At 36.7% G+C, this 22,441-nt stretch overlaps 3 protein-coding genes across 3 annotated transcripts; 2 read left to right on the forward strand and 1 right to left on the reverse strand.

Moving 5' to 3' along the window:
- The first annotated feature begins 11,378 nt into the window (after positions 1–11,378).
- Positions 11,379–12,077, forward strand: LOC145007010 (uncharacterized). Its single transcript, XM_078966015.1, has 3 exons — positions 11,379–11,690; positions 11,780–11,939; positions 12,028–12,077. Exons 1-3 carry the CDS (start codon positions 11,379–11,381, stop codon positions 12,075–12,077), a joined length of 522 nt encoding a protein of 173 aa, XP_078822141.1.
- Positions 12,078–14,487: 2,410 nt separating this feature from the next.
- Positions 14,488–15,260, forward strand: LOC145007011 (uncharacterized). Its single transcript, XM_078966016.1, has 2 exons — positions 14,488–14,613; positions 14,685–15,260. The coding sequence occupies exons 1-2, from the start codon at positions 14,488–14,490 to the stop codon at positions 15,258–15,260; spliced, it is 702 nt and encodes a 233-aa protein (XP_078822142.1).
- A 3,201-nt stretch (positions 15,261–18,461) lies between these two features.
- On the reverse strand, positions 18,462–22,281 carry LOC145004311 (FGGY family of carbohydrate kinase). The gene is made up of 15 exons (XM_078963200.1): positions 22,110–22,281; positions 21,403–21,482; positions 21,144–21,261; positions 20,858–21,036; positions 20,693–20,775; positions 20,416–20,606; positions 20,266–20,327; positions 20,050–20,152; positions 19,825–19,944; positions 19,614–19,733; positions 19,408–19,528; positions 19,184–19,340; positions 19,014–19,086; positions 18,796–18,923; positions 18,462–18,708 (listed from the first exon to the last, which is right to left on the reverse strand). The coding sequence occupies exons 1-15, from the start codon at positions 22,222–22,224 to the stop codon at positions 18,586–18,588; spliced, it is 1,773 nt and encodes a 590-aa protein (XP_078819326.1). The 5' UTR covers positions 22,225–22,281; the 3' UTR covers positions 18,462–18,585.
- Between the last annotated feature and the right edge of the window lie 160 nt (positions 22,282–22,441).

Below are 22,441 nucleotides of genomic sequence, written 5' to 3' on the forward strand. Positions count from 1 at the left end.
ATCCAAACCGCACCATCCACATCATCATCAACAACCTCCTCAATCTTAACCAAGTAGCTCCGGAATGTCTCTTGAAGACATTGTCAAATCTCTAGCCATTAGTACCCAACAATTCCAAAAAGAGACAAGGACTAGTATCTCTAACCTTGAAGCACAAATGGGAGATATAGTTACATCTATAAGCAAGTTGGAATCCCATGGTAAACTCCCTTCTCAAACCGAAAAGAACCCAAATGTCAATGTGGTGACCTTGAGAAGTGGCAAGCAAGCCGGAGAAAGTAGTTCAAAGAAAAAGCCAAGGGAAGAAGAGGAAGAAATAGAGATCATTCCCATTGAAGAACCTACAGTCAAGAACGATGCACAATCCGGAGTTCCAAAGAAGTCTACCCCTCTAGTAACACCAATAGCCACTCAACCACCGTTCCCCTCCCGATTTGCAACTTCAAAGAAGAATATGGAGGAGAAAGAGATTTTGGACACCTTCCGAAAGGTGGAAGTAAACATCCCTCTACTTGATGCGATCAAGCAAATTCTGAGATATGCAAAGTTCTTGAAAGAACTTTGCACCAACAAGAGGAAGTTGAAGGGAAATGAGAAAATCTTGATGAATAAAAAAACGCTTCCGCGGTTTTACAAAGGAAACTTCCACCCAAATGCAAAGATCCTAGAATGTTCACGGTTCCTTGCAAGATTAGAGATGTCACTTTTAGTAGTGCTATGCTTGATCTTGGTGCCTCTATCAATGTCATGCCCTACTCGGTGTATGAATCATTGAATGTCGGACCCTTAAGTGAAACCGGTGTCATAATCTCTCTTGCGGATAAATCAAGTGTCTTTCCTAGTGGTGTTTTGGAAGATGTCTTAGTGCAAGTGAACCAATTGGTCTTCCCGACGGATTTCTATGTGATTGATCTAGATGAGCAAGTATCATCCAAATCGGCTCTAATCTTTCTTGGGAGACCGTTTTTGAAGACGGCTAGGACAAAGATCGATGTGTATGCGGGAAGTTTGACAATGGAGTTTGATGGTGAAACAATAAGTTTTAATATTTATGATGCCATGAGATATCCTAGTGATGTTTCATCTTTGTACTTTGTTGATGTTGTCGAGCCAATTACTCAAGAATTGTTCGAGTTATCCAACGGTGATATATTGGAGATGATCTTAAGCAAAGGATTCGATTGTGGAAAGCTAGCCGAGCAACTAAAGCTTTATTATTTGAATCCGGAAGTTGAGAAGCTAGTAAATAAAATGGAGATGAAGAAATCCACAAGATTAGATGTCAAGCAAGTTGAATTGCCCCCAACTCATACAAAATTGCCCCCATCCCTTATTCAACCACCTGAATTGGAATTGAAGGTCTTACCTCAACACTTGAAGTATGCCTATTTGGGAAAGAATGAAACCCTTCCAGTTATCATTTCAACTCACTTAACTGAATTTTAAGAAGAACAACTCGTTAAGGTGTTGAAGGAGCATAAAGAAGCCATGGGATGGACGATTGCGGATATCAAGGGATTGAGCCCCTCCACTTGTATGCACAAGATCTTAATAGAGGATGAATGCAAGCCGAGATGGGACGCACAAAGAAGGTTGAATCCGCCGATGATGGAAGTGGTCAAGAAAGAGATTTTGAAGCTCCTAGATGCGGGGATGATCTATCCAATCTCGCATAGCAAGTGGGTGAGCCCGGTGCAAGTCATTCCAAATAAGACGGGAATCACGGTGGTCGAAAACTACAAAGGTATAATGGTCCCCACCCGTGTGCAAAACGGGTGGAGAGTATGTATTGACTACCGCAAACTCAATGCAAGCACACGAAAAGATCATTTTCCATTGCCTTTCATTGACCAAATGTTAGAAAGGTTGGCCGGGAAATCCCATTATTGTTGTCTAGACGGGTACTCCGGTTTTCACCAAATCCCGGTGGCACCGGAAGACCAAGAAAAGACAACTTTTACATGTCCATTTGACACTTTCGCATACCGTATAATGCCATTTGGATTTTGTAATGCCCCGGCCACTTTCCAGCGTTGTATGGTTAGTATCTTTTCGGAATATGTTGAAAACATAATTGAGGTTTTTATGGATGATTTCACAGTATATGGCAACTCTTTTCAAGAATGTTTGACCAATCTCACAAAAATTTTAAAAAGATGCATTGAAACAAACTTGGTTTTGAATTTTGAGAAATGTCATTTCATGGTGAGTCAAGGTCTCATTTTGGGTCACATTGTGTCTAAAAAAGGAATTGAGGTAGATAAGGCCAAAATTGATGTTATTCAAAGCTTACCTTACCCGACTTGTGTTCGGGAAGTTCGTTCTTTTTTGGGCCATGTAGGTTTCTATCGAAGGTTCATCAAGGATTTTTCAAAGATAACAAGACCAATGTGCCAGCTCTTGCAAAAGGAGGTTGATTTCAAGTTCAACGAGGCGTGCAAAGAAGCTTTTGACAAGCTCAAAGAGTTGGTTACATCCGCTCCCATCATGCAAGCACCAAATTGGGATCTTCCCTTTGAGATCATGTGTGATGCAAGCAATTATGCGATAGGCGCCGTTTTGGGTCAAAAGAACGGGAGGGCCTCCTATGTGATCTATTATGCATCCAGGACACTAGACAATGCTCAAAGCAACTACTCTACCACGGAGAAAGAGCTATTGGCCATAGTGTTTGCTCTGGAGAAGTTTCGGTAATATCTACTTGGCACCAAAGTCATAGTGTATTCGGATCATGCGGCTCTCAAGTACTTGATGACAAAGAAAGATGCAAAGCCGAGACTCATCCGATGGATCCTACTGTTACAAGAATTTGACTTGGAAATCCGGGACAAGAGCGGGTGCGAGAACCTCGTGGCCGATCATCTAAGCGGATCACTTCAAATGAAACTCCTCTCCCGTTGCAGGACGAGTTTCCGGATGAGCATCTCTTTTCCCTTACTCAATCTATTCCTTAGTATGCCGATATCGTTAACTTTTTGGTCACAAAAAGGTATCCCGACACATTCACACGTGCTCAAAAAGACAAGTTGAAAAATGATGCAAAATATTATGTGTGGGATGAGCCTTATTTGTGGAAACATTGTCCCGATCAAATCATTAGGCGATGTGTACCCCAACAAGAGCACCAATCCATTTTGCAATTCTGTCATGAATTTGCTTGTGGGGGACACTTTGGACCTAGCCGAACTTTGAGAAAAGTCCTTGAGTGTGGATTATTTTGGCCAACCATGTCACGGATTGTTATATGTTTTGCAAAAGTTGTGAGCGATGCCAAAGGACGGGAAACATTTCGCATAAAAACCAAATTCCCCAAAATCCAATCCTTGTTTGTGAAATTTTTGACGTATGGGGGATTGATTTCATGGGCCCATTTCCCGTCTCATTTGGCAACGTTTACATTTTACTCGCGGTTGACTATGTTTCTAAATGGGTTGAAGCAAAAGCCACAAGATCGGACGATGCCAAAACGGTTATTGAGTTTTTAAAGTCTAATGTTTTTGCAAGGTTTGGTGTGCCTAGGGCTTTGATTAGTGATAGAGGGACACACTTTTGCAACAAAATGTTGGAGGCTCTATTGAAGAAGTACCACGTGACCCATCGTGTTTCTACAGCCTATCACCCTCAAACGAATGGTCAAGCGGAGGTTTCAAATCGTGAAGTGAAGTCTATTCTAGAGAAAACAATGAATCCGACAAGGAAGGATTGTAGTTTGAGACTTGACGATGCCTTATGGGCTTATCGTACTGCGTACAAGACCCCGATAGAAATGTCCCCGTTTAGGTTGGTCTTTGGAAAGCCATGTCACCTTCCCGTCGAGTTAGAGCACCATGCATTTTGGGTGGTCAAGCAATGCAATTTCAACATTGACGAGGCGGGAAGGCATAGGAAACTTCAACTCCAAGAGCTAGAAGAATTGAGAAACGACTCCTATGAAAACGCAAGGATTTACAAGGAGAAAACGAAGCTCTTCCACGACAAGTCCATCTCCCGGAAGCATTTTGAGGCGGGGCATAGGGTCTTACTATACCATTCACGATTAAAGTTATTTCCAGGCTAGCTAAGGTCAAGATGGATTGGACCTTTTGTTGTGACTAAGACCTTTGACCATGGGGCGGTGGAAATTCAAAGCGAAAAGACAGGACAAACTTTCAAAGTCAATGGGCACCGGTTGAAGCCATTCTATGAAGGTTTCAATGCTAATGCCCTTGAAGTCATCCATTTGGATGTCCCGATGTGTTGAAGAAAGCTAGGAGGACGTCTCGCCAAAGACGATAAAGAAGGGCATTTTTGGAAAGCAATGCGCTTTCACCATTTTTTAAATTCAAATAAACCATTTTGCAAAGCGTTTTTATGGGATTCAAATAAATTTTTGAAAGGTTTCACCAACTGTTCCCCGTTTTACTCCAAATTTTGTCAAATTTGTGATACCGGGCCTTAAGGGGATCGTTTTGGCTAAAATAATCAAGTGTTTTGGAAAACTCTCATTTTTGATGTGCAAAAGTTCCCACGGCCAGCCCACGGCCCGAGTCATGCCTGCATGAGTGATCAGAAAGTTTTATAGCAAGTAGATGCGGCCAACACGCGGCCCGAGTCCAGCCCGCGTGGGATTAAGTTAAACTCAATTCAGTAACCGCGGCTAGCCCGTGGCCCGCGCCTCACCCGCGTGGATTTTCGAAAGACTTAGAGTTTTTTTTTTGAGTAAACCAGTTCCCGTGGCCAGCCCGCAGCCCGAGTCACACCCGCGTAAAGATCAGAATGTTTCGGACATGCTAGACGCGGCCAGCACGCGGCCCGCGCTTAGCTCGCGTGTTGGTCGTTTGACTGATGTTTTGAGCTGTTGACTGCCTTGACTTTCGTTGACCAAGAGATTTAATGAGTTGACCAAACATTTACCGGGTTTGACCCTCCTTGAGCAAAGATTAAACACCTCCAACACCCTTCTTCTTCATTCTAACCTAACCAATTCTCCCATTCTCTCTCTAGAAGCTCAAGAACACTAAACCCACTTCTCACAAAAATCCATTTTCCCGAAGTTCTACCGGTCGGAATCTCACGAAACCACCGCCATTCTTCTCCATTTTTCATCCTCTACAAACCCCACCCAAATTCTGGTCCGATATGTGGCCAGAATTCCGGGCGCCACTGCCACCCACCACCACCTACTTTCACATTTTCCGGCCAACTCCGGCCACCATTGGAGAATCCGAGCACGGGGTTTTGTTTCTCTCATCAAGAGCTTTCTAGTCATACCAATCTTCCCGCAAAAACTCATGAAAAATTTTCGTCTAATTCCGGGTGCCGCTACTCCATTCGCCGGAAAGTCATCTTGAAGCTAGTTTGAGGGGTTGTTTTAGCGATTAAAGCATCAAATACGGAGCAAAATTGCAAGCTTGGGGTGTGTCTTGACGAAATCTTTTTGGTGGCACTAGTTCATCCTGGGTCTAAGAAATTGGGTAATCTCATTCCTTTAACTTGATTGTTCATACCCCAATTTCCCATTTGTTGTTGGTATTGTGTGCCTTTGTTGTGGCTGAAAGTTATTATTGGTAAAATTTTGTACCGAATAAATGTCCAAGCGCGCAAAAACAAGGACGGGAGCAACTTCCTCTAAAGGAGGGTCGAAGGGAAAATCCAAGGATCCCCCGTTTCGTTTGTTGAATCGCGAGGATCGTAAAACTTATGATTTTCTCGTTTCAAATAATGCTTGGACTCCATCGAGCACCCCAAGACTAGCAAAAGATTCCCTATGGAGGAATTTTGTTGACTTGACTTGACGCTTATTTGAAACGAGAAAATCATAAGTTTTACGATCCTCGCGCTTCAACAAACGAAACGGGGGATCCTTGGATTTTCCCTTCGACCCTCCTTTAGAGGAAGTTGCTTCCGTCCCCGTTTTTGCGCGCTTGGACATTTATTCGGGATAAAATTTTACCAATAATAACTTTCAGCCACAACAAAGGCACACAATACCAACAACAAATGGGAAATTGGGGTATGAACAATCAAGTTAAAGGAATGAGATTACCCAATTTCTTAGACCCGGGATGAACTAGTGCCACCAAAAAGATTTCGTCAAGACACATCACAAGCTTGCAATTTTGCCCCGTATTTGATGCTTTAATCGCTAAAACAACCCTCAAACTAGCTTCAAGATGACTTTCCGGTGAATGGAGTAGCAGCACCCGGAATTAGACGGAAATTTTTCTTTTATATTTTTTTATAAAATATAAAAGCATCAAATACTGACTAAGAGGGGTTGTTTTAGTGATTAAAGCATCTTGAAGTCATCAAAAAAAATCAAAAACCAAAAAAACAAAAAAAAAAAACAAAAAGAAGCACGCAAATTTTCAGTTGCAACTATCTTAGATAGGTGGCCGGTTCAATTATTGAACAAATTTCCCAACATCTTGGTCACCCGGCGTTTGATATTCATTTGTATAGGTCTGTTTTATTGTATATAGATCGAGTTGTTATTTTTTTTCTTTCTCGCAAATTGGTGATGTTAGGGAGACTGTCGGGTCGGATACTACGGGAGGTTTGGACCAACACTAAGTGAATTGATTCCTATAACGGTGCCCGAGCGATTAAACCTAATTACACATGAGAGAAACCGGCAGATGTGAGATCAGAGTGTGCACTTAAAGAAGAGCTCCACCCGAGCCCATCGAGTTGCTTTCTCCCTACTACAGATGTTCTTCATTGTATGCATGTTCCATTGAGGTTGCGACTGCTCATCCCTCCTTACTCACCTAAAGGAGTTGTCCTGGCTGTGGTTTATGGTTCCATTGTCATCGGATGAAAAAGTTGTGAGATAGTAGCAAAATCAATTCTGACCATGTTGACTAACGTCGAACAGGTTCCATGGTTCTATCCATTCTTTTTATTTCTTGGGTAGCTCATCCCGAGTTCATTTAGTCTTGTCTTACTTGAGGATAAGTAAGGTTTAAGCTTGGGGTGATTTGATAGCTTCATTTTATTTACTTCTTTTTATAGTTTATTTTAGTACATTTCATTCACATTTTAGTTAACTTCTATGCATATTTTCCCTTTTTGTTATTTTTATGACCATTTCGGGGTACTTTCTAGTTTCTTGAGCATTATTGCAGATTTTTCTTGGAAACTAGCGGGGCGGTACTCTTGGGAGGCGATTGGGCTCGAAGGGAATTGGAGATTTCGTGATTAATGGCTATGAAGGTGATTCATGGGGTAGACGTGTCAATTGCTTGAAGGCTTGGAAGAATTGAGCTTTAAATTTAAAAGATGCGGGAGAATTCTTGAGTATGCAAGATCAATATTTGGGAGTTTGCGGAAGTTTTGAATGATGTGGATAGACAAATTGGGCTCAAATTGAAGAAATGTTGAATAAAAATGGGCTAGAAGCTGATTGGACTCGAACTGGGCCACGGGATTAGCTATGGGGGTCCAAAACTTGAAGAAACCCAAAAATGCCGTCAGTACCTGCGGCCCGCGTAAGATTCCCCGCGGCCCGTATGGATTCCTGACAAGGGCAATTTCAGGATTTTGCTTAGAGCTCTATATTGGGAAGGTTGGTGTGCCTCTTTAGCATTATCTTGGAGGTCCGATTTTGAGACTTTCTCTCTAGAGTTTGGAGCACTTTTGGAGGCCAAGAACACTTGAAGAACATCTTCTTTTCACCTCTTGAATCTTGTCAAATGTTTGGTACAATCTTATTTAACTTTGTTCATTTGAGTTTAGCCATGCTTGGCTAAACAAATCTTGGTTGACTTTTTTGTTGAATCCTTTGAACTTCTGTTGGATGTTGAAGAATCTATGAACTTGTTCTTGAATCTTTATGGAAATGTTTTGTGTTTCATCATATTATCACTACTAGTATGTTTTTATTCATGAGTTTAAATATGTTTGTGGTGATTAGTTGGCTAATTTCTTGATTAAGTAAATGATCCTCAAATTAGCAAGCAACAAGTGATTTTTGTGTTGTTTTTGCTTCACACAATCATAAAAACATTTCCACCAACATGGTGATGAAAGCAATTGACTCCTCTTGGATTTGGTGATTTTTTGGTTCTTAATGCTAGTTGACTTTCACTAATTACATGCTATTTGGAATTAGTGACTTTGACTAAGGAAATTGTTATGAGCTTCTCTAGCCATTTCAACAATTAAGAAAAGTCTAGGTAATCTCAAGCTCCTTGGATTACTATAACCAAATTAAGGATTTAAATCAAAGTATTGCACTATTGGATTCTAATGATATGTTCATCAAAAGTCAAAGTGAGGAAACTTTAAGTCATCCATCTCTCCCTTATTTATTTTACATCAAATTCTTATTTTTGTTGCAATTGTCTATTTAAATCATAGTTAATTCTGGTTTGTTACAAGTATTTCAAAACATCAAAACCCCCCATTTTTAATTTATTTTCATATTCCAAGTATTTTTACAAAGAGATTTTTCATAGAGTTATCAAATTAAACCAATCTCCGTGGATTCGATCCCTTTACCATTATACACTATTTTAGTGTGTAATATTTAGGGTTATTATTTGTGTTGGCCTCGACAACCACCAGAGTTCTTGTCCCTCAAGCAGGGAACTGAGTCTGTTACGGTGATTACGAGGATGTTTCATGAGAGGGCGTTGTTTGCCCTGAGCACGTGTCGAATGAGCACGCACGTATGAGTCGATACTTGAGCATTTTGAGGAGGGATATTCGTGAGTTCATGGCGAACTCGTCATACCAGACATTTGTCAAGCTCTAGGCAAATACCCGTAAGAGGGAGATTGAGCGGGAGACTCAGGTCAGGGAGAAGACCGAATCTCAGAAGAGGGACAGGCGACCGGCACAGGCACAGCCGACAGCCAAGCGGGCAAAGCCCGCTGATTCGAGATCTGGGAGTCTGAAGGGTCGTACGTGTGGGAAGTGTGGCAAGAGCCATGATGGAGTGTGTAGAGTTGGGGTGTGTTACAAGTGTGGGAAGGAGGGACACTATGCGTGGGATTGTCCCCATGGATTCATGGTTTGCTTCCATTGCAACCAGACCGGCCATCGGAAGGATGAGTGCCCACAGTTGCGACAGGGTTCGGCGCAGGGATCTGCACCTGCTGCCCGAGTTGCTGAGGCCCGGCTAGTGAAGGACGAGGCGCCGAAGGCTCGCGGGAGAGCCTTCCAGTTGACAGCGGAGGAGGTCCGCACATCGCCCGATGTTGTGGCTAGTATGTATTCTTTCTTTTATTTATGCTGAGTTATGAGATGTTATGCTTATATTGCGATATGCGTACGTACTTTTCTTGTGAGTTCTGTACCTGCTTTGGTGTTATTTGACTCGGGTGCGAGTCGGTCATTTGTGTCTTTAGCTTTTAGTCAACACATCAGTACCCAGCGAGATGCGTTGAGTCGACCTCTACGAGTTTCTATAGCTGACGAGCGAGTGGTGTATGCCACTGATGTGATTCGAGGTTGTGTACTTGAGATTTTCAGCGTTGAGTTTCCGATTGATTTGGTCCCGATTGCGATGGGATATATCTGTGTCATAGTGGGCATCCACATCGATATGACACGGTCTTTTATATATATATATATATATATATATATATATATATATATATATATATATATATACACACACAGAGAGTAGCGAAGCTACCTTATAATCAAGGGTGGCCATGGACACCCTTAATTTTGAAAAAAAATTACATAGTATATTATATTTTGGGATGGACACTCTTTATAAACTAGAATGGACACCTATGGTCCAATGAAACAAAATTAGAAATTTGTAACAATATTAATTTTACATAAATAATGCCACACATATGTATAAGGAGACCATATAATGAAATAGTTACGAAATAATCTTTTCTTAACACTTAACATATAATAAAAAAAAATAACATCTAATATGTAAAAAAATTTAAAAAATTGTGAATAATAGAATAAAGAAATAACCCTAAACAAACTTTTCTAGGTTTAGACTCTCGGCACATCCTCAACCGTGCGTCCTCTAAACCCTTTCTCCGCTACGGCGCCACAACAAATCCACCATCATTGTTGTGATAACCTGTTGCCGTAATTCCATAGTCGTTGTTGTGGTAGCCTCCCTTTCTATTTGTTGGCGATTTTTGTTCGTTTTTATTTTTTCCGGTGGCCAATTTCTTCCTCCTAAAACTCTCCACTGCATTTGTGTTCTTAAAACTGTGAGAGAGATTGAGACGTGAGGTTTGAGGTATGTATTCTTTAGTTCTCTCTCTTACTTTAATACTATAAAATTAAAAAAGCAATTAAATATTTAAATGTGGATATGATATGTGAAACAGTCAAAGTCTATGAAGTATAGCTATGTACCATTTCTTTGAATTTGACAGCACATGGCATAGGGAATAGGTTACATACTTTAAAGTTAAAATATGTTAAATTTGTCCATAAATATATATGTAAGTCATTGCTTTCTTATATTGTTCATATGTATTGTTAAACAATAAATACGTTTCTTTGTTAATTCATACAGTTTATATCGTATTGTTTTTTTGTTAATTCATAGAGTTTCTATCGTATTTGGTGTTGTTTATTTATAGTTTTTTTTATTAGTACATTGATTGATGATTATGGATTTGCAATAAGTATTTTTTGTTTCAGGTATAATGTTAAGGTTTTATAAAAAAAAAAAGATAATACAAGCTCTTTATCTAATGATAACGAAGAAACACGTGGAAACAGTAAAGAAGAAACACATCCCTCGAAGTATATGAGAGTTGACTTAAATACACTTTTCGTGGATCCAGGAGAAAGACCGAGTATGGAAGTTTACCATGTCAATCAACGAGATGAAATTAGGAGAGCCTACTTGCAAAAAGGACCATGTCAACCTCGATATCATTCTTTCCAACAAAGAGATATTGGAGGTAGACTTCGTAGATTTAATCCTTCTTGGTTTAATGATTACAAATATTGGTTAGAGTATAGTATAAAATTGGAAGTCGCATTTTGTTTATGTTGTTATTTATTTAAACCTGAGATAAAAAAAAAACCAAGGCGGTTCAGATCATTTTGTAAAAAATGGATTTAATACTTGGAATAAAAGATTGAGTCTAGAACATCACAATAATGGAGCTCCACATAATATGGCAATCCTAAAGTGTCAAAATTTGATGAACCAAAGACAATCCATAGCTACTGCTTTTGATAAGCAAAGTGACTTGGTTAGGACCAACCAACATATTAGATTGAATGCTTCTATTGATTGCGTTAGATTCTTATTGTGACAAGGCTTACCTTTTCGAGGTCATGATGAAAGTGAAGACTCGATTAATAGAGGTAACTTTCTTGAACTTCTTCAGTTCTATGCTGATCGAAATGATAAAGTAGGTAGTGTTGTATTAAAGAATGCTCCAAAGAATTCATAAATGACAAGTAGTTCAATTCAGAAGGATATTGTACATGTTGCAGCAAAGGAAACTACTAAGGTTATTGTGAAAGATATCGGAAGTGAATTCCTTGCAATTTTAGTAGACGAATCACGTGATGTGTCTTGTAAAGAGCAAATGGCATTGGTTTTACGGTTTATGAATAGTCAAGGGGTTGTTGTGGAGAGATTTATTGGCATAAAACATGTCAGTGACACTTCGGCTTTATCATTAAAGACAACTATTTATTCATTTCTGATAGAATGTGGTTTGAGTCCATATAAGATTCGAGGACAAGGTTATGATGGAGCTGTAACATGAGTGGTGCATTTAATGGCTTGAAGACTTTGATTTTGAATGAAGTGAAATCTGCACATTTTATTCATTGTTTTGCTCACCAGTTACAATTAACACTTGTGTTTGCTGCAAAGAATCACCAAGACATTAATGACTTTTTTGACTTGATTTCTCGTTTGTTAAACATGATTGGTTCTTCTTATAAACGTCGAGACAAATTAAGAGGGACACAAGCAACAAAAGTGGTAGAAGCATTGGCTACATGTTTCTTTTATTTTGTCTTATTTTTTATTTTAAATTGATTTATACTTTTTGTTGCTAATTTTTTTTTTTTTTTTTTTGTTAATTTTAGGTGACATTCAAAGTGGTACGGGTTTGAGTCAAGAAGTTGGTATCAAATGACCTTGTGATACTCGTTGGGGTTCTCATTTTGGTTCACTCTTAAATATCAAGAGAGTGTATTCTTCAATTTGTGAAGTACTTGAAGAAGTTAAAGTTAATAGTAATTGTCAAGATCATAGAGCAGAATCACGTCGTCTCCTAAACTTTTTACAAACTTTTGATTTTATTTTTTGCTTACACTTCATTGTTGATATCTTAGGGGTCATGAAACATCCCAACTTTTGTATTTTTGAAAGATCCAAACTTTCATACTTCACAATATCATTACTTCAAAACATGTTACTTGCATATTTATAAAAGCAATATTTTACATTGATAAAGGGATTACAAACTATTGGATACAAACCGTCTATTACAAAGTGTTATATATTACATAACTACCCAGGTTATTGTAATTTATACAAACATAAACTGAAGTACAAAAGTGCTATTACAAACTATTCTAAATCTTTCAACAGTATGTGAACATACTAGTTACTTATCACCTGCAATTGTTAAACATTGATAGGGTAAGCGGTGATGCTTAGTGAGTTCAATAATAGATACAATATAACGTTATGTCATATATATACTTCAATGTGGCAAAAGCAAAGAGGAACAACAAGATATATGTGAAATCATGTGACAAGCGTTCATATCAATCAAAGACTTTATTCAAAGATATACTTTTCAATGCTTGATATACATCAATAAAACTTTGGCCCAAATGGCATAGAAGACATGTAATTTCTGATTAACATCTTGTTAGATTTCAGGCTTATAGTCCTATCTATCCATTTGCCAATGCCATAGAATAGAAGTCATTCTCTTACGGAGACATGCTCTACATGGCCAGAGGCTATAAACATAGCGAATAAAATAAAACGGGAAAATAACTCAGAATAATAACACTGAAAAGCACATAGCACATATAACAAATAACATACAATTGTTCCTATATATTGAACTCACCTTAAGTTAACCAGGGGTTGAAATAGTAATTTGGACAGTACTTCGGCTTTAAATATGACTTTCTATGTTGAAAACCGAGAGCTTAATTGAAAACCGGGCTCTGCGAAGGTAGGGCTTCAAAACCGAAAAGATAAAATTTTCAGGCTTCTCGGGAGCTTCGGGACGTGTTTCGGGTGCTAAAATTGATAACGGGGCTTCGGGGAAAGTCAAAATAGTGAATATATGGAATTAGGGTAAAAAAGTGTCAAATTTTCAAAGTTACGCAAGAAGGCTCGCAGCCTCCCTTTATATAGGGTTGAGGGTTCGGACATTGTGGCTGAGAAAGGTCCATGTCGCATCTGCGAGGTTCGGACGAAGGGGTGACGAAGCAGGCGCGAAGTCTCGGGCTCGAGGAGGCGTGGAGGAGTGAGGTTCAGACACCGTGGCGAGGCGCGTCAGAAGTTCGTTGGTTTGCACTTCTGTCGAATCAGTAAGCGACATGCGCCGACTCCGGATTGGGCCACGTCTCGTGGCCGGACACTATTCATGCAAGATTTCTCGGATTTTGAGCCCCGAACTTCTAAAATCCATAACTTTCGCATACGAGTTCCGTTTTTGACGTTCTTTATATGCACGCGTAGCTAAAATTACGCTCTACAACTTTCGTTTAGACTTTGTCGGCTAATTTTGACTTTATTTTTAAAATTATTATTTTTCACAGACCGAGACATGAAAATCCGTTAAGAATTGATAACTTCTTCATCCGACATCCGTTTTCATTAGACTTTTTACCATTGTACTACCAATGACGAGACCTTCGATTCTCGTTTAGGATGTATCGGTTAAATATCGCTCGATCTAAAATTCAAGTTTTTAGCTGTCTACTGCTAAGTTGAAATTTCGAAAAATCATAACTTCCTCATACGAAGTCGGATTATGGCGTTCTTTTTATCGAATTTTTCGGTTTAATGAATACTATAACTTTCATTTAGATCACTAAGGCTAAAAATTAGTTTATCAAAAACTGACTTTTTACGTCATTCAGCGTCGTGTCGGTTTTGTCGCGGATCTTCGGTTGGTCATAACTTCTTCATTATAACTCGGATTTTGACGAGGTTTTTGCCTACAAGTTTCTAACGAGATTATTTACAACTTTCAATAATAAAATTTTACTTATTTAAAATTTTATATTTTCGCTAAATTTCACTATTTGGTTTTTAATTGGAATCTCATAAGACTTCCAATATTTTCTGAGTGATTCTAAACATAGTTTTACTTCATTTTTAGTAAAAACCATCTTGTTAGAACTCAACACTCAATTTCACATAGTATTTCACAATTTTATTCATTACAAAACACGATTTCAAAACGTGTATGTTACAGGTCACAAATGATTTGAACACCACGCTGGAAAAAAAAGGACCAGGACATTGTAAATGCAATGCATCAAGTGAGATGCTCTAAGGACAAGCTTAATCATATGCGGGAGGAAGGATGGGAATCATTTTTAAAAGATGTTACTTTGTTTTGTGAAAAATGTGATATTGAAATATTGAATATGGAAGATCCATATTATAGTGGAACAAGTCATCGGAAAGTTTCACAGGTTAGCAACTACAACTTTTTTTTTCAAGTTTCTTAACTAATCATTAACACATTCTTGTATTTAACTCGTAGATTAACTACTTGCACCACTACAAAGTTGATGTATTTATTGCGGTCATCGATATGCAATCCCAAGAGCTCAACAATCGATTTAATGAAATAAACACGTCATTACTTGTTTCCATGGCTTCTTTGTGTCCAAGTAATTCTTTTCAAGCTTTTAATGTAGAGGAGCTACTCAAGATGGCTACGTTTTATTCTAACGAGTTCCCAGAACATGACCTTGGAGCACTTAGAGTAAGTCTTCAAAATAATATTGTGGATGTACGAGGTGATGAAAGGTTTAAAAACTTGAAGGGAATTCGAAACTTGGCAAAGATGATGGTTGAAACAAACAAGCATACAATATATCCAATGGTATATCTTCTACTAAAATTAGCATTAACATTGCCAGTTGCAACATCCACTGTGGAATGTGCATTTTCCGGAATGAAGTTGATAAAGAACAATTTGCTCAATAAGATGAGTGATCAGTTTATGAATGACTGTCTAGTATCTTATATTGAGAAAGATATGTTAGATACTATTAGCAACGACATAATCATAGATTTTTTTAGAAAAATGTCAACTCGTTGTGAACAATATTAAGACATTTTTGGTGATTTTTTTAAAATTATTTTGATCTTTGGTATTAAAATTAATGAATAATTAGCCAAGACATTATTATTGACAAACCGATCTAATAACCAAGTTTTTAGACCTGTTTGATTTATCATTTCATGTTAGTCGGATACACGTGGATTTGAATCCTGGATTCGTCACTATATATATATATATATATATATATATATATATATATATATATATATATATATATATATATTGAAGTCCTTTCTCTCCGCAAAAACGTTTTTAGAGAGAGAATCTTGGGTTATATATATATTTGAGTGGAGTAGAAGTCTTAGTTTTATTAAAATAAAAGAAAAAGAAACTCATGATTAAAGGTTTGACAAGATGAAATTATGGGCGAGAGTTTTTATAAGATTTTTGGAGGTTTTTTTTTTTAAGAAACCTAAAGAAAACCAATATACATAATGTTAACTATTTAAATAATTAAATGGAAACTTCATATTATAATCTGAAAATCAAAAAATAAAAATCGATCGACCTACCCGACCATACATGTTGGCCGTGCTAATATAGTTGTCTATTTTATTTTTCATTATATCGTATACTATTATACAAGAATTTTGGTATAACCCTTCAAAATAATTTATATATAAAATTATTTTGTGATATTTTATTTCATAAAGTTTTATAAACATAGTTGATCAATGTTTTATATTATAAAAAAAAATTATTCCATTTTCTTAGAAGTATACAGAAACCAGAAGAAGTAAGTCATTATTAAGGTGTTGTTTGATTTTCTAAAGCAAAAATTCATGAAGTCTGCGGACCACCTCTGCAACCCTCTGCAGTAGAAGAGGTGGACCAAACGGCTGCAAACTATAATAAGAAGCGTGTTTGTTTTTTTAACATCTGCATACTGCTGCAGATATTAAAAAATTAAAATAAACTAATTTTATAAACCGAAAATAACTTTTTAATACGTAAAATTTAATAATGTATAACATTTCGGTAAAAATTAATGATATTTCAGTAAAAAAGAATAATATTTCAACAAAAAATAAAGATATTTTAGTAAAAAATAATGATATTTCATCAAGAAATTATCATTATTGAATATAAAAAAATGAAAAATAAATTCAATAAGAATAAACGAAAAAAAAACGTAAAAAAAATGTGAAATAAAATTTTAATAACATATAATCAAAATTAGGGCTGGCAATTCTCGACACGACACGCGACACGACCCGCGACACGACACGAAATAAATGGGTTTGAGTTGAGTTTTTCAACCCGCTAACTCATCAACCCGCCAACCCGTTTGTTAAACGGGTCATATATGGGTTTCTCAAAAAATAAACGGGTTGACCCGTCAACCCGTTTATATTCTTAATAAAAAAATTATTATATTTTTAAATATATTTATGTATCAAGTATTAATATTTAATAAGTATTATATAATATATACCATTTATTCATAGACCATTTGATTGTTTTGACATTATTACTCGTGATAGATGGTCTAAGGTCATAAGTCGTAACCTATAAGGCTGAATTTGTAACATGTTTCTATGAATGTTTTTAATTTTCATTTCGATGTTTAAGACTTAAATATCTAAAATTTGGACCCACGAACCCAAATCTGACCCACGAACCCGCCAACTTGTGAACCCGTATAAATAAATGGGTTGGTGGGTTATATATGGGTTTATGTTCCAAACCCGCCAACCCGTAACCCACCAACCCGTGACCTGTATATTTAAATGGGTCGTGTTTGGGTTGATATATTTTGACCCACCAACCGGCCAACCCGCGACACGCCAACCCGAACACGACACGATTGTCAGGCCTAATCAAAATTTCAGCAATAAAAAAAGAAGAAGAAGAGGTTGGAAGAGGTTAGAAGAGGCAGTACGAGTGTTGCGCCAAACAGAGCATGCGCGGAGGTTTTTGACTCAGAAGACTTCTAAAAAATAAACAGCTGCGAGATAAAAAGTGTTGCGCGTGTGCTGCGCCACGCAGCAGTAAGAGGTTTGAAGAGGTTTTTTTTTCCAAAAAACAAACAACACCTAAATAAGTTATTCATTTTTTGTTACATAATTTTTTTTGATAAAGACACAACTGGGGTTATCACCTCTTAAAGATATGACTGTAAATAAACTGAACGTTCAACGAACTGTTCATGAACCGTTCGTCGGGAAGTTCATTTATGTTCGTTTATTTAATAAATGAACGAACATAAACACAAATTCTTGTTCGTTTAGTTAAATAAACGAACATGAACAATGGTCTCGTTCGCTCAATTATGTTCGTGAACATTCGTTTATGTTGTTCGTTTACGTTTTTTTATTTTCGTTCATATAAATTTATTTTATCTTTATATATATTTAATTGTGTTTGATTTCATTACTATATTATATGTTCATATATGTTTATATAGGTTTGTTTATCTTTATTTATTTTTGTTTGTTGGTTTATGTTCGTTTATCATGTTCACGAACATAAATGAACGAACATTAACAATGTAATTTGTTAAACGAACGAACATGAACAAGAAAACTCGTTTGTTTAACCGTTCGTGTTCGTTCATTTGTTCGGTTAACTTAAACGAACGAACATGAACAATCATCGTTCGTGTTCGTTTAGTTCGTTTATATTCTTACTTAAAGATGTTTAACAAATAGACTATTTGTCCATTCAATCAATAAGTAAACATTTGTCTATTGTTATTAGAAGTGTTATGCGGTCGGTTTTCGGTTTATACAGTTTGGTTTATTAGTTTATTTAAATCTTAAAAATAACCATAACCAAACCAAATAAAGTTCGATTTGATTGGTTTAAGTTAATTCAGTTACTACTTATTTTGTTTGGTTCAACGGTTGAACCAAATAAAATTTCCCATGTAACAATAAATATTAAACTCACAGAAAAAAATTTACTAAAATTTTACCATACGAAAATAAAACACTAATCTGTAACATATTCTAACAAGTCTTTCATAATATGTTGTCTTGATGTGTTGATATAACTTTAATCGTATATGAAAAGGAAATAAATGCCATATTTATTTTTTGGATAATGGTTAATAATTAAATAATAAATTATATAAATATTTTTAGTAACTATTTATCAATTTAAATATAAAAAGTTAATTTATAGATATAAACTGAAAAAATGAAACCAAATAAAGTATCCTTATTTGGTTAAATAACCCTAACCCAATAAAAGAAGGATGAAACTAACTTCACAAAAACGGACGTTAAATACATTGTAACTCAATTTTTTTCAAGGTAAAACCATTTTTACAGTTTGTGTATTGTTAATTAAATAGAGGAGGATTGAAGTTTTAACACAATGCTTCAGCCATGATTGAACGATAAGTAAGCTGCTGTTCATAAAGTTGCCTGAAAATACGATATTTTGCATCATGATACTTCTTCACTTTCGGATCTTCTGATGGATAGATCACCTGTAAATTTACAAAAACGACACTTACATACCCTCACTTTACTCTTTTCCACATTCAACCCTTAATTATTAATTAATTACAACAAACCTGTCCAGCTGCATTGAGTGCCTTCATGGCCCCTCTCAGACTTGAATATTTCTTTGCAGCAACAGCTCCAACAATGGCAGCACCTAAAAGCACCGACTCACTTTCCCTTGGAAGAATTATCCGACAACCTGTATTTATTTAAATAATTACATTTTTTTTAAATATATAATTTATATAAAAAAAAAAATAACGAGAGAGAGAGAGAGAGAAAGAGAGACCAACGATATCAGCATGCTCTTGAATGAACAGCAAATTCTTTGAAAGCCCACCAGAAGCAAGCAGTGTATCAATCTAGAAAGAGCATTAACAATCATGTTAGTGGGAGGGGTATTTTGGGTATTTAGTATATTAAAAAAAAAAAAAAAAAAAAAAAAAAAGGAGTCTTTACTTTGTGTCCATGGTTATTGCAATGCTCTATGATATGACGTGTACCATAAGCAAGGCCTTGTACAGTGGCAAAGTATTGAAGTGCCAGCTGTCTTTCACTCGTGTCAAGATTTAAACCACAAATCATTCCTTTCGCATTTGGATCCGCAATCGGAGACCTAAAACCAAAAAAAATTCAAAGTTATTTGTCACATCATTTTTGAAGGGCATTTACGTCATATTTACCTGTTACCATGAAAATCAGGAAGCACGTGTAGATCAGATGTTAAAGCAGCAACAAATGGAGCGCCAGTGTCACGCATCAATTGTGCTAGTAAATCGTTCAACATTTGAAAAAGCGAAACATCTGGAAGATTTACATAATTTTAAAAACCAATTAAAAAATACAGTGGGTCCCACAATGTCACTAATTAAATTAATTTGATTCTTACTTTGGGAAGCAGCACGATTTGCGAGATGTGAAGATGCAACGTGATTATCGACTATATAATCCAATAGTGCACCGGTTGCACTTTGACCTCCTTCAGTCAACCAATACTCAGGAACCATAGCTACATGTATCCAAAACGTTTTTTTTTTTTTTACAATTTAGTAAATTGTTTAAGCGAGGATAAAAAAAATTAAAATAAAATAGAAAATTACCTGACCAAAATGGGCCCCACACACCGGGAATAAACAATTTGGTTTTTGAGATAGCCATGTGGCAGGTGGAAGTTCCACATACCAAAACCATACGCCGGCATATTCCATCGTCATCAGATTCTGACAACATATTATTATTTCTAACATAATAAAATATTTAAAAAACATAATAGCAAAATATAAATTCTATATAAACAATATATCGTAAATTGAAGAAATTGTAACCTTTAGCTTCGGATTCAGGCACACTTTCCATTACCCCGATGCCACCAGCATGAGCATCAATCAGTGAAGTTCCTACTGGAATCCCACTCACAAGCCCTAATTCCTGGAAAATTAAATCAAACTAAAAGATTTGTTTGATTGATTATTTAATTATTTAATTATTTAATTAATTAAAACGTCAATGGAATGTGAATTCTTGATTACAAAATATCTTGCCTTGGCAGCATCAGGTGTTAGACCACATCCCAGAGCATGACCAGGGAAGGCTACACTTCTTCCTGTGTTCATCACAGGTAAAAAGACGTAAATGCCCTCCTTATCGTCATCGTATATATATACATGAATACATGATAAAAAGAAATGTACCTATTTTGGAATGATGCCCTTCAACAAGGTCATGTAACCCAATCTCTTCCCAAAAGTCATCATCCCATCCACATGCTTCCATTTCCATGTCTCTAGAGCTTTTTTCATCAATGTGTTGCATGTGTGCATGACCTAAATATGTCCATTTGCATACTGTTGTGCACATGCTTCTAGTATCATCTCCTGTTGCTCTAGTGAATCAGAAAGAAAAATATTGAGATACTTGAAGGAGGGGTAAATTTGGAATATCAAAAATATATACATATGTATGGTTTACCTGTATGACAACCAATCACTCAAATCCATCCACCTCCATGTCATTGACCAAGATTCTTGCAAATTCTCTTTCACCCACAACAGCTATAATTACAGAAACAAAATTCATTAGTAATTAGGGTTTAGGGGATTTGGGGATTTGGGGTTTAGGGTTAGGTAAATATACCTTAGGTGGTTGCATCTCAGGAGAAATAGAGCCACCACAATACTGTAACACAGGTGAATTTAAGGAGTTTATTTTTTCAGCTTGTTTTACAGCTCTATGATCCATCCATACTATTACATTTCTTCTTGTATCACCACTCAAAGAAACTGAAACAGGTTGACCTTCAGAATCCACAGCAACTGCATAAATCATAATCATAATCATAATCAATAATCATAATCAATCCAAAGATTAAAAACTTAATGAAAAGAAGGAAAAAAAAAATGGGTTATTAGTGTGAAATAACCAAGAGAACATGTAGCTGCAAAGCCTAATCCAATTACTTCTTCACCAGCCACATCAGCAAGGCTTAAAGCTCTCTTGACAGCAGTGCATATTGCAAGCCAGATGTCAGTTGAAGATTGCTGAAATTGCACAAAAGAATAAATGGCATGTAGGAATGAATGAAACTTTCCTTTTTTGTTTGACAAATGGGAATCATTTCTTTATTTTTATTTTTTTATTAGAATCTTGTTTTTTTTAACATCATGATAAATAATATTCACCTCAACACAGTCGCCTTCTTTCCAAATTTGTATAGGGCTGCTAGCAGAACCCAGAAGCTTCCCACCTTTATCAAAAAGTCCTGAAATATGTAACCAAGGTATGTATATATTAATCGAAAAAAGGGGCATTTTAGACATTTGGTCAATAGTCAAACTTTCCTATTTAACTATGTGCCAAGTGTCTTCGAAATAGAGCTAAAATAAATCAAATTAAATGAATGTTACATGTGAGACAAAAGCTTATGCTTAGGGTAACTCCAAAATAAGCTCGATAGAAGTAAAAACTAAACCAATCAATTTTTAGGGCTTTAGATGCAAAAATGTAGTCTATTACTATATTCTTCTACAACTGTGTAGAACTAGATGTTAACTTACAATCAAACATATTACTTCTCAAAAAGCAAACTGATACTGAAATTAGTCATAAAATCAACACCACCAGTCTCTATTAACAGCAGTTGCTACAAAATTCTAAGTTAAAACCATCAAATTTCCCGCAAAATCCTTCCAGTTCGTATCAATTTTGGCATCAAAACTTACCTTCGTTGACTTTAAAACGCTACGTAAATTTCCTTCCGAAATTAACACGAAAAGTGAGAAATGTTCACAAACAGTAAACCACCAGTGTCGCAGAGCATATCCGATACAATTACTAGTCAACAATCGTATACTCAAAAGAAGCGTAAGAGATAGAGAAAGGTGGACACCTGCGCGAGCGCTACCGGTGCCTACGTCGACACCGAGAAACACGGAACGACTGGGACGAGTAGGTGCGGCGGCGGCAATGGCGACGGCGGTGGCGGTGGCCGTGGCGGTGGTCATCTTGAAAGAAGCTGAAATGAAACGGTCTGAGGCGGAGAGAAACGGTGGTAGTTTTATCCTTTTTGAACATTTTTTAATTAATTCATTAATTTCTTTCAATCTAATCTTTTACTAATTGCAACAAATCACTTAACTTCGATTTTAGTACAGGAATGGCCCCTATACTAATCACCAACTTTCCTTTTTGTCCCCTAACCAAAAAAAAATACACTTTTAC

This window comes from Lactuca saligna, chromosome 7 (assembly GCF_052625555.1).
Source record: "Lactuca saligna cultivar CGN05327 chromosome 7, ASM5262555v1, whole genome shotgun sequence".
Lineage (NCBI taxonomy): Eukaryota > Viridiplantae > Streptophyta > Magnoliopsida > Asterales > Asteraceae > Lactuca > Lactuca saligna.

What these genes read in the sequence shown, in the direction of transcription:
- LOC145007010 (XM_078966015.1), top strand. Translation starts at nt 11,379, where the DNA reads ATGACAAGTAGTTCAATTCAGAAGGATATTGTACATGTTGCAGCAAAG. An exon ending in GACAAGGTTATGATGGAGCT is followed by an intron (nt 11,691 to 11,779) that starts GTAACATGAGTG and finishes TTTGCTCACCAG; the next exon opens with TTACAATTAACACTTGTGTT. An exon ending in GGTAGAAGCATTGGCTACAT is followed by an intron (nt 11,940 to 12,027) that starts GTTTCTTTTATT and finishes TGTTAATTTTAG; the next exon opens with GTGACATTCAAAGTGGTACG.
- LOC145007011 (XM_078966016.1), top strand. Translation starts at nt 14,488, where the DNA reads ATGCGGGAGGAAGGATGGGAATCATTTTTAAAAGATGTTACTTTGTTT. An exon ending in GTCATCGGAAAGTTTCACAG is followed by an intron (nt 14,614 to 14,684) that starts GTTAGCAACTAC and finishes TTTAACTCGTAG; the next exon opens with ATTAACTACTTGCACCACTA.
- LOC145004311 (XM_078963200.1), bottom strand. Translation starts at nt 22,224, where the DNA reads ATGACCACCGCCACGGCCACCGCCACCGCCGTCGCCATTGCCGCCGCC. An exon ending in AAGAAGGCGACTGTGTTGAG is followed by an intron (nt 21,262 to 21,402) that starts GTGAATATTATT and finishes GTGCAATTTCAG; the next exon opens with CAATCTTCAACTGACATCTG. An exon ending in AGGGCATCATTCCAAAATAG is followed by an intron (nt 20,328 to 20,415) that starts GTACATTTCTTT and finishes TGATGAACACAG; the next exon opens with GAAGAAGTGTAGCCTTCCCT.